Source organism: Manacus candei, unplaced genomic scaffold, assembly GCF_025592945.1.
Source record: "Manacus candei isolate 608988 ecotype Guabito, Panama unplaced genomic scaffold, ASM2559294v1 h1tg000026l, whole genome shotgun sequence".
NCBI lineage: Eukaryota > Metazoa > Chordata > Aves > Passeriformes > Pipridae > Manacus > Manacus candei.
This window is the reverse complement of record NW_026138074.1, coordinates 2,033,591-2,047,314: the sequence shown is the minus strand read 5'-3', so window position 1 is coordinate 2,047,314 and position 13,724 is coordinate 2,033,591. Positions and strand designations below refer to the sequence as shown.

The 13,724-nt window shown below is 38.5% G+C and overlaps 1 protein-coding gene across 5 annotated transcripts in view; it reads left to right on the top strand.

Moving 5' to 3' along the window:
• MYRIP (myosin VIIA and Rab interacting protein) overlaps window positions 1-13,724 on the top strand; it is a 212,958-nt gene that overhangs the window by 92,771 nt on the left and 106,463 nt on the right. For all 5 annotated transcript variants that reach the window (XM_051789215.1, XM_051789214.1, XM_051789211.1 and 2 more), the window contains one exon: window positions 1,494-1,715. In XM_051789215.1, coding sequence (XP_051645175.1) covers window positions 1,494-1,715 — 222 coding nt within the window. The remainder of the gene's footprint in view (window positions 1-1,493; window positions 1,716-13,724) is intronic.

Sequence of the window (13,724 nt, the reverse complement as noted above, 5' to 3'; positions counted from 1 at the left end):
TGGCATAGTTCTATCTGTTTACACGAGGAAGCCAGTTTGACTTGCATATTTTAGGTATTTCCTCACTTACATGATAATCTCTTACTTTTTTCAGCTTTCACATTCTGTAAAACTGTGGAGTGTGTTTTGCCATCTGGACAACAAAATAACAAAGAAAGATTATTGACTTGAAAGTCCAAAGAGTATTTATCTGGATTTGAGCAGTCTAAAACAGTCAAACCCTTATACAGGGAATAAGCAATAGATGCATACATTGTTTTCAAGTTTTAAATTTATAAAAGGCATATATCGGGATTATGCTTAAATATGATGCATGTACAAGATCAAATATTGTATGCTTTAGATCACTGCCTTAATTGTTTTTTAGACTTGACGTTTAGAATTTATCTATCAGAATTTTATAAAATAGGCTGTTTTTATTTTGAGTTATGAATCTGAGGCAGAAGTGGCAAATAAAATGTATAGCCCAATAATGTGATCCTTTTTAATATTCCAGGCTTGGCTCATAATGATGTCTATAGATTATCTTGGTTGAGTTCCTGAATAAGTATGCAATAAGTGTATTCCTTTTTTTCCTGTAGCAAGACATTTAAGCATTAATTTAAGTCAGCATGTCATGACTGTGTCTTCCTGCATCTTAGTCTGTGTTTTGTGGTACCTTTAAATTTTGTTTAGACCTCTGTGTTACTCTAGTCTTAAAAGTGGTTTTTATTAACAATTGAAAATAGTAAGATAGTCACCACTAATTCTGAGAAAACGCAAGAATGAATGTAAGCATGCTGTTTTATAACCTTTTATTTTACATGTTTTTCATTAATTCTAATTTTTTCTTCTCTTAGAGCATATCCTAGTTGTATATGCCAGAAAACATGTGATGAATTTGCAGGCTTTTCTGCTTACACAACTCTTCCTTTCTGCATGCTTTTTTACTACTGTTATCACAGAATATATTGCCTCATTTGTAAATATCAAAAGCACTGTAAAATGGAAAATAGCAAAGTACTTAATACCATGCATACACAATTTATTTTATTTTAGGTTTTTTTTAATAAGTGAGCCTTTCTGCTGGAATACAGGAAACTTTATACAGACTGTCTGCAAACACTTTCACAGTCAGTAGTTGTCTTAGTATTGGTCCTAACTAGAAAAGCACCCAAATCTCTCTGAAATGGTATGTTATTAAATGACACTATGGCTTAGCAGAAGTGGAATACCTGTCATAGCAGCCTGGCTCTCCTGAGGGTTGTCTCTCAAGACCAGAGTAAATTTTGCCCTGGTTTGCGACTCGGAGAGTTTAAATGGGTTGCACATGGGTGACTCCAGGGAACGCAGGAGTTTTTGCTTCCCCATTCTAAATTTAGAATATGTGTTTCTGACATTTACTTCACATCTGCAAAAGTTATTTGAAGATTATAACATGAATATGTGGAAAGAGGAGAAAGATTTGCCATTGAAATCTTGTTTACATTTTTGTTCTTTTGCTTTTATTCCAGTGAGATGAAGCAGAAGTTGGATGAAGAGGGTAACAAGTGCAGCATCCTTTCCAAGCAGCAGAAGTTCAACGAGCACTGCTGTATTCGCTGCTGTTCCCCTTTCACATTTCTTATCAACAGCAAGCGACAGTGCCAAGACTGCAAGTACAACATCTGCAAGAACTGCAGTACTTACCAGAAGAAGGAGAAGGCTTGGATTTGCAGTGTCTGTCAGCAAGCAAGGTAAAGACTGTTCAGCAACCTATGCAAAGCAACTGTGGCCTGACCAGATCTTTTCCTTTTATTTGTCAGTAGTTAACTCTGGTGGGATAGGACGTGAAGTACCTGTTTATGTAGGAGTTGATTTGTTCCTGAGGTGTGACATGCCTGGTTTTTGTAGAGGTTAATTTGTTCTGAGAGTGTTTGGTCACGTGTTGCATTTTCCAGGCTTGCTTAGCTGGACTGATGTATCAGCAAGCAGTAATTGGACATAGCTTGTGCAGGACCAGGCTCTCCTGAAACACCTGGGTTACTAATGGAACCTGAGCACAGATGGTGGTAAAGCAATTAATCATTTTGCAGCAAATCCCTTTGATGGGTGGGGAATGGAAAGAAGAATATTGGTGAATAGATCATCCAGCTGTGGCTGTTTTGGAGTGCTTTTCTAAATGCCAGCTTATTGGTGGGTATGCTTTGAGCTTACTTTGGCAAGTACCCAGAGAAAATAGCAGTGCAACATCTGTTAAGAATATGCTGCCAGGCTTCTATTTGCAGAGAGTATCAGGGATTCACTCTCTCACCCTTCTGAGGGTAACAGAGCCACCACATTTAAAGATAGCATCAGAAAAACAAAGCAAATTCAAGCAAATGTTTTACAGCAGCAAAGAGGCCGTTCCTTGGATGGCGACTGTGATAGTCCTTGTCTGCACTGCAGGCCAAGTTCCAAGAGCAGCCCTGTCTGTGACGATGTAGCACTGACCAAGGCCTTTTAACTCAGACAAGAAGGGTGAATGAAGTGACTCAATTCCTTATGGTTTAATTTTGAACATTGGTAACTAAAGCAACTGAGCAAATGTGATGAAGATGGCTGTTTATTCTTCATCTTTCCCTTTAGTGGAGAACACAGGATGAGGACAAGAGCAAAGTCCCTTTGCAATGCTATATGATATTCCTGTGCTCAGCAAAGATTCATTGCTCCCTCCTTATGTTTCCCATAAATATCCACTTGAAATTTAAGCTTTCTTATAATATCTGTGAATGAAGTGGGTGCCCTTTGACACAGGGCCTTAAAATCATAGGGATCCCAGACAGATAATGCCACGTTTCCAAATGCTAAAGTGTTTGAAGGCAAAGGTGGTTGAATTCTCCTGGGCACCTGATTCTTCTCTGACTTTTACTCTGGAAAACCTACAGACACTCCTTTTCCCCCAGTAAGGAGGCAGGTGAATGATAAGAATATCTTTTCCAGCAACTCAGAGAGATGTGGAGCCAGTGCTTGTTTCTACTTTAGTCATGCAACCATTTCATATTACACCTCTGTCTTCCATTTATCCTGAGTTCACCCATATAGGCAACAGCACAGGCAGCCAGGTTTTTGGATGCTGATGAACTGCACTTAAAATAGCTTTTGCTGACTCCACACAAAAAAAAAGTCTCAAAAAAATTTAATTTCAGAAGAAAAATTTGTAGCTGTATGATAAAGATGCTATTTCTGACCCTTAAAGTTGGTTACCCTCCTGTAAATAAGTTATAAACATTTTCTTTATTTATGAGACTTGAGACACAGCTTGAAGTTACTTTTCAGTGAATAAATTTCAGTGAATATATTAACTAACACTGCTGCTAATCATTTTATGTTCTGGTTTATTGGACTAATAACATTTAGCAGAGAGCAAATATTCAGGTCAGCATTTGAAAAATAGAACATCTGTAGAAAATTGGCCAAAAAGTTAGTATCTGCTTCTTCCAAAGGCAGAAAATTCACTAATAAGCCAAGAAAAATTTAGGTATTTGAACTCCTTTAAAGCATATCTGCTTCACAATGCATCTTTTAAAAGTTAGAAATTTGCCTTGGTATAGAATCTCAGGCTCAAAAATCTCTTTACAGCAATGTCTGTATTGATCTGGTGAGGAACTGGAGAACCTTCCTTCAATTTCCCAGTTTTCCAGATTTAGCACACTTTCCACTAGTGCATTTTGATTTAGATTTATCTCTGGATACATTATTAATGTTCTAGGGCTTTTTCTCTCATGCATATCTTCCTAATCTGTAGGTATGTTATGATAAAATTATATGTTTCTAATTTCAAGTTTTCGATTTGTGTATAGAGCATTTCTGATTATTCCAAACTTTTGTACAATGTCTCCTTGTTAGACACCCTTCAGACAATGTATTTAGGCAGCTTGCTGAGGTCTGTACTTCTTAAGTCTTCTTGGCTAAGAAGATTCCAGGCAGTTTCTCTGCCCTCTGGATTAATGCTTTTGATGCGAGACAGAGAGGTTCTTTGCTCATTTAGTAGAGATAGGGAGTGCTTTCCATGTGTTTGAGACCACTTTTCCATTCTTCAAGGAGCTGTACATTTTTGCAGGTTTTCTAAACCAATCACACTTTACTTTGGGACAGTAGGATGAGTATGTAGATTCCAATCCAAAATAAGGTACACAAACATCTGGCTGTGGACCTCAGCTTTTCGCGACTATCGTTCATGAGTCCCCCTGCATTCTTGGTTCCCTTCTTCTGATCTCCCCGTTTGCATATCAAAAGATTTGTGTCTCTGTTGTGAGCGGGAGCATGGACACCTAATCCTTCATGTCTTCACATCCACCTGTTGAGTGATTTTCTCACTTGTTCTCAAAATTCTCACTCAGGTGATGAAAGGTCATTACTTAGTGGCCTCTTACTTAGCTTCCTGGAGCCAGGCTGTGGCTACGAGGACATCACCTGATCTGCAGGAAGTCATTATTCTGCTTTATAAGAGCTGTTTTGTTGTTAATAGTCTTTTGCTGGTGACAGTTATTAGGAGATGGAGACCCAGTCACTGCTCCTTTTCTTCTTTATGTCATTAACTAATGAGAAACACAGTCATGCTGCTTACATTCAGACTTAGTGGAAAGTAGTGTTCTGAGTGGCTCAAAATGGGTCCCAAAAATGTCACACTGGTTGTTTGCAACACAGATTTATTGGAATGTTTAAGAGAACTGCTCTTTTCTTTTGTTTTCATACTTCCAATTTTTCTGCTGCTTTAAAATTAAAAAAATCAAGACAATAACAATTACCTTCGTCAACTCTTCAATACGGAGTTATTGATTAATGTTGATTACATTTTCTTTTGAGCTTGGTGTGGTGCCCAGTTGAATTGTAGGATTCTAACTAGAATCTAACAATTTGCATCAGTAGTAAATGTAGTTGTTTTACTGGAACTTGAAAATTAATTAGGTTAGTTTGATATGCATTAGGGCTTCTTAATGCACATTAGAGTGAGACTTAAGAAAATCTATTAAGGTTAGTCTACCTGCAGTGTCCAGTACATTTGTCTGCAACTAGCATGTATTGGGATTAATGGTAATGTAAAAATGAAGCAATGCTTCTGATAAAATGAAAATTGCAACAGGAAATAAAAGTCTAGGCTCATTTAGCAGGCAGAACACTTCTCAAATCGAAAGGAGCTTTGCCAACCTGAGGAACAGTCCTTAATAAAAGCTTTATACTTCACATGGTTTAATTTGGAGGGCCCTGTAAAATGCTGTAATGTGCTTTAATGTCAGCAGAACAGAGCAGGTATTTGTGGAAGCATGATAAAGTTGATGGTAGATGGCATTTTAGCCTGCCAAAGGATACATCTCTTCTGCTTAGCTGATGCAAGTTTTAGTGTAAAACTTGCTACAGTCTCTAAAGCGGAAAAGAAAAAAAATCATCAAAATTTGACAAAACCTTGTGATAGTACTTGAGAAAAACTAATACTCCTAGTTAATAACTAAACCTTGTATTTGATTGTTGATGCATTCGGCTGTAACATAGCAGTCGATTTCAGGACTTAGTTGGGGAAAGCTAATGAAGATTTAATGCTGCTTAGCAACCTTGTTTTCCTTTCAAGCAGGCTAAACCATCTGGTAAAAGGAAACTGAAATATATTTTAGGTAGTCTGCCTCAGCCATTGCTTGGAGCTTTGTGTATAGTTTTGTGACAGTTGCTATTTCTGCTGTTTGAGGTCCCTGTCTGACATTAGAGAGAACTTCTGCAGAACTTGGAAGCTGTGACTTTGTCACGTAAATGCCAAGAAATGTGTTTTTTCTTCCGAGATCATAGAATTGTACAGGAACATTCACTAGTTCTGCCTTGTGCATGTTGTCTTCATTGGACACATATGGATCTTGTTCTACTTTTTTAAAAGTCCTCTGAATGATCCTATTCATATTGTACTTAAGGGATTTACTAATTTTAAGTAAATTGCAGTGAAAATTATTTTTCTCAGCTGTATGTACCTGTAGAAATTGATGCAATTCCTTCCAAAAATGCCTGCTGCTCTATTCAAATTTTCTTCCTCCTCTTTCTACTGCCACTGTCTCTCTGTTTTGTATCCTGTCTCTTGATCTCCTTACTCCTTACCATGCTTTAGCATTGCAGTGGATCATAGACTCCATATCCTTTTGCTCACTGTACCCACGAAGAGCGAGGGCAAGAGCTTGGATTTTGTACAAGAGCCAAGAGCAGTCTTTGGTTTATTCAGTTGTTCTCTAACTGGAGGAGGAGAGAGAGGAATGTGCAAACTGGTTGCTTTGACAGGTTGATCTCTGCTGGTTTTTTTGCTATACTGATCTGTGTTAATTATTTTGAAGTATGCACTGTGAAGAATTTAATTTCTGCTAGACAGAATAAAGCCGAACTTGCATAACATACAGCAGACTGCAATGCTGCACTGAGCTTTAAGAAAAGTATCTAAAAATGGAATCGAAGAGGAGAGTAGGAAAGAGAGGTCTATTAAAACAGCTAAATACGAGTGCTAATTAAGCGATCTCTTCTAGCTTTAAGTAGCCTTGAAAGTGAATGTGTGTCTGAGTGCCTGGAGGACTAATCAGTGTTTTAGAAGTACTGAATTCCAGTTTTAGCTGTCGAGTGACCTTGGGATAGTTTCTATGTATCAAGTTTCCCCAAGTGCAGAACGGATTTGATGATGCTGATGTCTTGGAAGTTGGTGGTTGAAAAGTTACATGCTATGGCTGTAAAGTGCTAAGTATTATTAATGTACTCTTATTATAGTAGTTTTGCTGCAGTCAGCACGGTTAAGGCCTTTATGTTTTAGTTGCACAGAAAAGTAAGTGCTTGGATTCTTGCAGAGAATGAATGAGGGAGAATACCACAGCTTTATATTCAATTTTAATATATAAATGCTTGTCTGTAGGCTCCACCTACCTTTGGCAAGTCACAGTAGGAAAAGTTATCAAACATCTTCTCTAGTAGGAATAAATATTATGTAAATAGTGTGCAAAAATATTGGGACTGCTAAACTGGGAGGAGTGGAATATGAAAGGATGTAACAGTTTTTCCACATAATAAACAGCATGTAAGTTACTGATTGAACTTAGCTTTTCAGTTTCGCAAAAGCTAAAGGACTTTCAGTCAAGGTGACAAGCTGAGACCTAATTAAAATTACACAGGATTCTTTAAATGTGTGCACTTAAGTGGCAAGTGGGAACACCATGCCTTACAGTAGCTGAGATAGATCTTAAATATCAAGCACAATTTATGGAAGAACTTCCCTTGCGTCAGTTCTGCAACTGGAACTTCATGTGCTGTTCACCTTGTCATTGACTGCTGTTTTAGGAGACTTGGAGGGCTGTGGGCCATCACAGCCCCTACGTTGTGTTGGTGGCACTCAGGGAAGATGTAGGGTTAATGGGGGTCAAACAAGGAACAATAAGAGATGGCAATAACTAGAGGGCTCAAATTTACAAATGTGTGAAGTAGTAAAGGATTGCAAGCCAAGATTTTCCTACAAGAGTGAATTGAAAAGAAGTTATGTCGAAAAATAGGCTGTCATTCTGATTCCTGGGCAGTTGACGCAATAATACTTGTACCTTTCTTCCTTTTTAAGCATAATATCAAATTTATGCATTCCTCATTAATACAGTGATTCTGCCTAAAGCAAGACCGTTTCAACTAATTCTTTGTATCAGTAGTATAACTATTCTTAGTTTTTAAATATATCAGATGTTTAATCTGCTGTCTTTTTGTCTTGAAGAAGAAAGTGATTACTTCCTTTCATACTGTCTTGCCAATGGCTTGGTGTTTTCAGATGCTCAGTCTTGAGAAAGTTGTTCCTGGACATATGTAGTCTAAGTAGGGTGATATTTTTGTGTGTTGCAATGGAGCTTTCCTGGTTGACAGAAGGGATGAGGTTTGCTTCTCTGACAACTCCTCTACTGTGGAAGATTTTTGAGCAAACTGAGACAACTGTTAGGACTGGTAGTTATAATAAACTCAACATGTCCAGGCAGCTTTGGATTCTAATAAACCCCTCTGATTTACCCATGCTGAGTCCTCTTTTTCTCTCCAGCTGGCGCTGCTGTCTGCTTCTGGGTGACACTTAGGGTGTTTCCCTGATACCCTGTGGAAGGTCACAAGTGAGCTCTTTTTGGTTTTCTGAGAAGGGTGAGCATTTTGGCTCTGTTCTGTATTAACATTAGCTGAAATGCAAGACACTGTGCTTCAGAGAAGTGCTTTTCAGCCAGCCCAAACTGTAACATTCAGGAGGAGACATTTGCTACCCAGGAATTTCAGCCCCCCTGTCCCCCTCCCGAGGTCGTGCAGCAGCACTAAACTATCTGTTGGCCTTGGAACACGGGGATATTCCTCAACACTGGCAATCATCACCCTTTCCTTGTCCTCTTCAGGACCACTGTATGTTTACTTCCCTAACAGAGACTGATTTCTGATTTGTGTTTTTCCTCTCTATGTTGGTTTTCTAAAATCCTCTTAGCATAATGTTCTTTGAAAACTGTTTTTCAAAACATGTTGATCTGAAACCCAAATCTTTGTTTGCGAAGCCTAGCCATGATGATGATCTGAAAAAACTCTTAAACTTCTTTATTTTAAAATGCACTGATTTAGTACCGGTAAAAGTCCCCTTTGATAAAAAAGTGAAAATTTAAAACTAAATCTGCTGATTTTTTTTTTTTAATAGTAAAAACTTGTATAAGCAGAGTTTTTCATGACTGCTCCTCTAGATCAGATGTTCGATTTTTGGGTCAAGTCAGCATATCTTTGTATATCATTACCTCATTTTTTCTGGTCTCTACTGAACACCATCTATGCTGGATTATTTTTTAAAAGGGAAAATCAGATTTAACTTGTTAAGTCTTATTGTGCTCTATTACTTTTTTCACATCATAAAATGAATGTAATAAAGTAAAAAGTCATGCTGTGGTTAACACTCTTGAAGTAACTTTAAAAAGTAACTTTCACATAGACATATTACTCAACATTTTTTAACTATCAATAATGAAAGATTACTACTTGGCTTGATGTATGTTCGTTTCAGCATTTGCTGATTCATCATATTTTCTTCTATTGCATTTGTGCAAATGTCAAGCTTTAACAAAGTACAGAAATCAGTCACTTGCTTCAGCTGATTCTGACATTGCCACCTTGAGGAGTGAAGTCAGCTTCTGGCCTGTACTCTCCCAGTCTCCAAGGGACATGCTGTATGCATTGCTCTTTGCTTTTTCTATTCTTAATGTTTGGTGGGGCCCACTGCGGATTTGAGGAACTGTGGGGTGATGTCTCTTGGGCAAGAGGAGTGATGCTATGTTTGCCATGAAGGAAGAGTCCTCTCCCACTAAATCACCACATAGATTTACCACCTATACACCTCTTACAAGGAAGGAAGACTGTTTTATACCTGTATTGTATGCCTCTCCAACTCTGTCATTATAAGATGTATATGAAGACTATTTTGACAGTCCATGAGAAATTCAGATTCCTTTGCCAAATTATATTATTTTTATCCCACTTCATATGGATAAAGACCCTCTGTGCCTCCTCAGTGTTTTTTTATTCCAAGAGATTAATCCTGTTAACTGTGAATAGCTGCCCAATTATGTATGGGTACCCTTAGAAGCATTATAAATGCTGTAGTTAGCATAGGGATTTTTTGCATGACGAGAAAATTGGAAATCCTCCAGACTAGCAGTAGCCACTAGCAGTGAATGGCAGTAACAAATGTGTCTTTCCTCTAGCTAGCACTCTTAAAACATTCTTGTGTTACCAAAAAAGTTAAAGTGAGAACTTAGTTTGTCATTTTAAAAAATAAATAAGTCACTCTATGTTCTTACTTCTCAGGCCAACCTCTCACATGAAACAGGTAGTGAAGCACTTACTGCTTAGTATCTTCAGTAAGCATCTATGAGAAGTTTGCATATTTCATCCTACTTCCATAACTTGGGGAAGAAGGAAGATGGAAAAAGCAATTGCCCTGTCTTTCTACCAAAGACGACATTTTCAAAAAATGTGTGTAAAATTAAGTATTTGGGTTTCTTGTACTTCTTTCATAGTAGCATATCTTTTCTGCATTTAGCTTTTTGTGAAATCTTATTCCAAATAAGCACTGCATGAGTCTGGTTAGAGAGTGAATTGTTCTTCTTGCATCTTCCATTCCCTCAGCTTTCAAAATATGACCCTACAGTTGTGGATCATGAAATAAGTGGTAATGCTTGCCAGTTACCTGTGCTGGAAGTATGTTTAATGTCTTTTCCTGTCTTACATCACACCTACATCTTTTGCTATAGCTGTCCAGGCAAACGTCTTGTTCACTTCAGCCTGGGAGCTAAGAGGCAGCTCTTTCATTTATTTTGTATTCACAAATAAGATAATGTTAACGAAGGGGGAAAACAATCTGTGACCTAAAGCTGTCTTTGAGTTTGCATCTCCATTCATTTCAGGTTGTTCTATCCTTTTTTTCATTTTTTCCCCCGAAAACAGCTTCAAAAAATGAAGATGAAATTTTGACATAGTGCCGAAATAAAAATTGCCTAAAACCAGAATACTTTTGCATGCAGAAATTGTGAACTATTTGAAAGCGCTGTTTGACCATAGCAAAAGAAAACTTCCTGTTTGTTTTCAGATTAGTATTGGATTTATAATGCTCTTGGGATTTACTTTGATAAACTGTTTTCATCAGAAAGCTGTTGTAGTAAAAGTGAAATTCTTCACATTAACTGGAAAATGATGAGGCCTGATGTGAAAAATCTGAAAATGAATCTGTAAGAGATTGCAGTTCAGTTGCCTGAAATATGGGCACTGAAGTTAAAACTTTTCTTCAGAATCATACCCAATATGTCTTCTGCTCTCCTCATAGCTCTCCCCTCCCTCTCCATAATTTAAAACATGGTATGGTTTTACAGTTTGACTTCTGTCTCTGGGTTGTTGGATGCCAACAGGTTTTTTGAAGGGGTTTTGTTGGTCCCTTTTTGTGGGGGGCTGTTCTGTGAACAAGGGGTCTTGCTTCTTGGGTTGAACACTTTTGCTTTGGGAAGGAATCTTTGTAAGGTAATGTTGTGGGTGTGGCTGCTAGACCTGTAATACTGCCGGTCTTGATCATTTTGATTTGAAATTTAATATGCTGTAACCTTGTTGTTGTAATTCAGGAAGTGATGTCTCTTGGCAATATGTGGGAGTTAGATGTCCATAGTGGTTCATTTATGTTTCATCTCTGTTTCTGTCCATAGATGTGAAGACTTGAGGGGTGCTTCTCCAGACCTCAAGTTGAGAAGGCCATCCTCTTTTCATGAGGGTCTCAAGAGAAAATTAGTCTTGAATGAAAGAGTTTATTCATCTAATTAGGCAATATTATTTTCCATCATCTGTCACACTCTGAGGTTGTATGTGAGGTTAATAGGGTAATGGAGATATTATGGTTCACATTGTTTTCAATTTGCTGATGACAGATTTGCTTTGTGTTCATGATTTTTCCTGGCTTTCAATTTAGCGGCTTGTAGAACAGTGCCTGGAGTATGGAAACTTAAATGAATGCTTGTGATGTAGAGGAAATCCGTTTAAAGGATGGTAGAAATTATATCAGGAGTCATAGCTGTGATTTTGTCTCACTGATGTGTTTGCAGGACTTTGTAACCTAGGGGATTTCCTGAGTTCTCTGTAGTTCAGGTAGTCACAATTGTCAAAAGCACTTTCAAACTCTGGCAAGATAAAAAGTGAATTAATATCTCAGCAGCAGGGAAAAAAATTGTGATGACTTGTCCCAGTCCTGCAAACATACCAATAGCCAGGCCTCTGTCTGTGATGGCAGCGCATACTTCTGATGAAAAATGCTTTTAGAAATTGTCTCAAGGAAGAAAATAATCTGTAAAGTGCTCTACTGAGAAGCGTCCACTGTGAGCTACATTTTGAATGCCCCTGCTTCCTGTGCCCCAGAAATTCTGAGCCATTCATTTTGGGGGGAAGTAGTTCTGTTACCTGTTTCAAAAAAACCCACCACATTACAACTGATGCCTTTAAGTCTTGGGCACTGTGACCTATGATAAAATGCCTTTTTGTGTTTTGCTTCTAGGATCAAAAGGCTATTGGGTATAAGGGAATTTAGGGTTAATATTTTGGAACATGTCTGTATCAACATCGCTCCCTGGAACTCTATCTGAGTACAGAAACTAGACTGCTCACACAGAGAACATACATAACTAGTGTCTCTGTTGTTCCTAATCATAGTGTGGCAATAGTGGTTCTTTTTCTTATCATACAAATTGCAATTACAGATAGAATATTCTTGAGAAACACCAGCTTTCAAAGCAGTCTTCCACAGGGTTTAGGTAAAGAGAGTTGGTTTTGAGACCTGCAAAAGCATATTTTTCTGAGTCTGTTCTGTGCAGTACATTTAAATACCGTATTTTCCACTTTCAAAGTTTTGCAGTTGCGACCAAAGAAGGTGGTTCTGGCAAGAGAAAGAGCAACAGAGTAGAGTGAAAGGAGATTGACAAGAAAAGTGTAAGGAGGAGGGTGGGGGAAATAGCACGATTGTAGTTTGAAAAATTAGTCATGTAACGTGTCATGGTAATTCCCAACTGGCAATTAAACAGCACATATCTGCATAAAGGATTAGTAACACTAGAGGGATCTTGAACAGCACTTCCACTATATAATTAGCAAATTTTTTGGCGGATGCCTGCCTCACACGCTCCATACACTAACATATTCCAGTGCTTAATAGAATTAGTCTTAGCAAATCCAGACCTGCAGCTCCATAGGTAGCTGGCTATGACTTTACAGTATGACTGTTGCATGAATAGACTTTATAAAAAAAGGACAGCCAGCCAGAAAAATTACACTGTTTATTCCTCCTCATGTGTCAGGGTACTGTGCCAGCCACCTGCTGCCTGGGCTGTAGTGGCTGGGGCTCCAGCAAGCCCCTCTCTGGTGATAAGGAAGGTCCAAGGGGAAACAGAGCAAGTGATTCACAGCAGGTTGTACAGGGCTTGCAAGGGCAGCACTGTTGGAAGCTGAACCAACTTGAAGGCTGCTAGCAGATGTGGGATGCAGCTACACTTGCACATGTGCCTGCCCCTTAGGATGGTCTCTGGCAGGCAAATGACAGAATCATTCAGGCTGGAAATGATCTCTGGAGGTCTCTGTCCTAGTCCCCTTCTCCAAGCAGGACAAGGAGGAGCATTTTACTTGGGGACTTTTCCAGTTAAGTTTTTAAGCTCCTCAAGGATGCAGATCCTGCAGCCTTTCTGGGCCTCTGTCCCAGTGTTTGAACACAGTCATGATGAATAAGTGTTTCCATGTATTTAATCAGGATTTCCCATGTCCTCGATTGCATCCACAGCCTCTTGTTGTTCCCTGAGCACTTCTGAGGACAATCTGGCACTTTCTTCTCTAAATCCTCCTACAAGGTAGTTGTGGGTGGTGGTTTGACCCCCAGAACCTTCACCTGGCCACTTATGTGCAATTTATGTGACTGTGCAACTAAAAGTTGCGTACTCAATTTCTTTTCATGGTTTTTCTTTGCAAAAAAGAGCCTGAGAAAAATGCAGAGGTAAATTCAAAACTATACACTTTGAGCTCACTGTAGTGATATCACTTTTTTGATACCTTTTTTTAACAACAGCTCACTTTTGATAGGATTAATTGATGACAAATAAACTTCTCAGGTGACCAGCGTGGGCTAGCTGCAGTAATAGCATCTAGAGTAATCTGGATGTGAAAATCCTCGAGGAAGTAGTTTCAAGACAGAAACCTTCTGT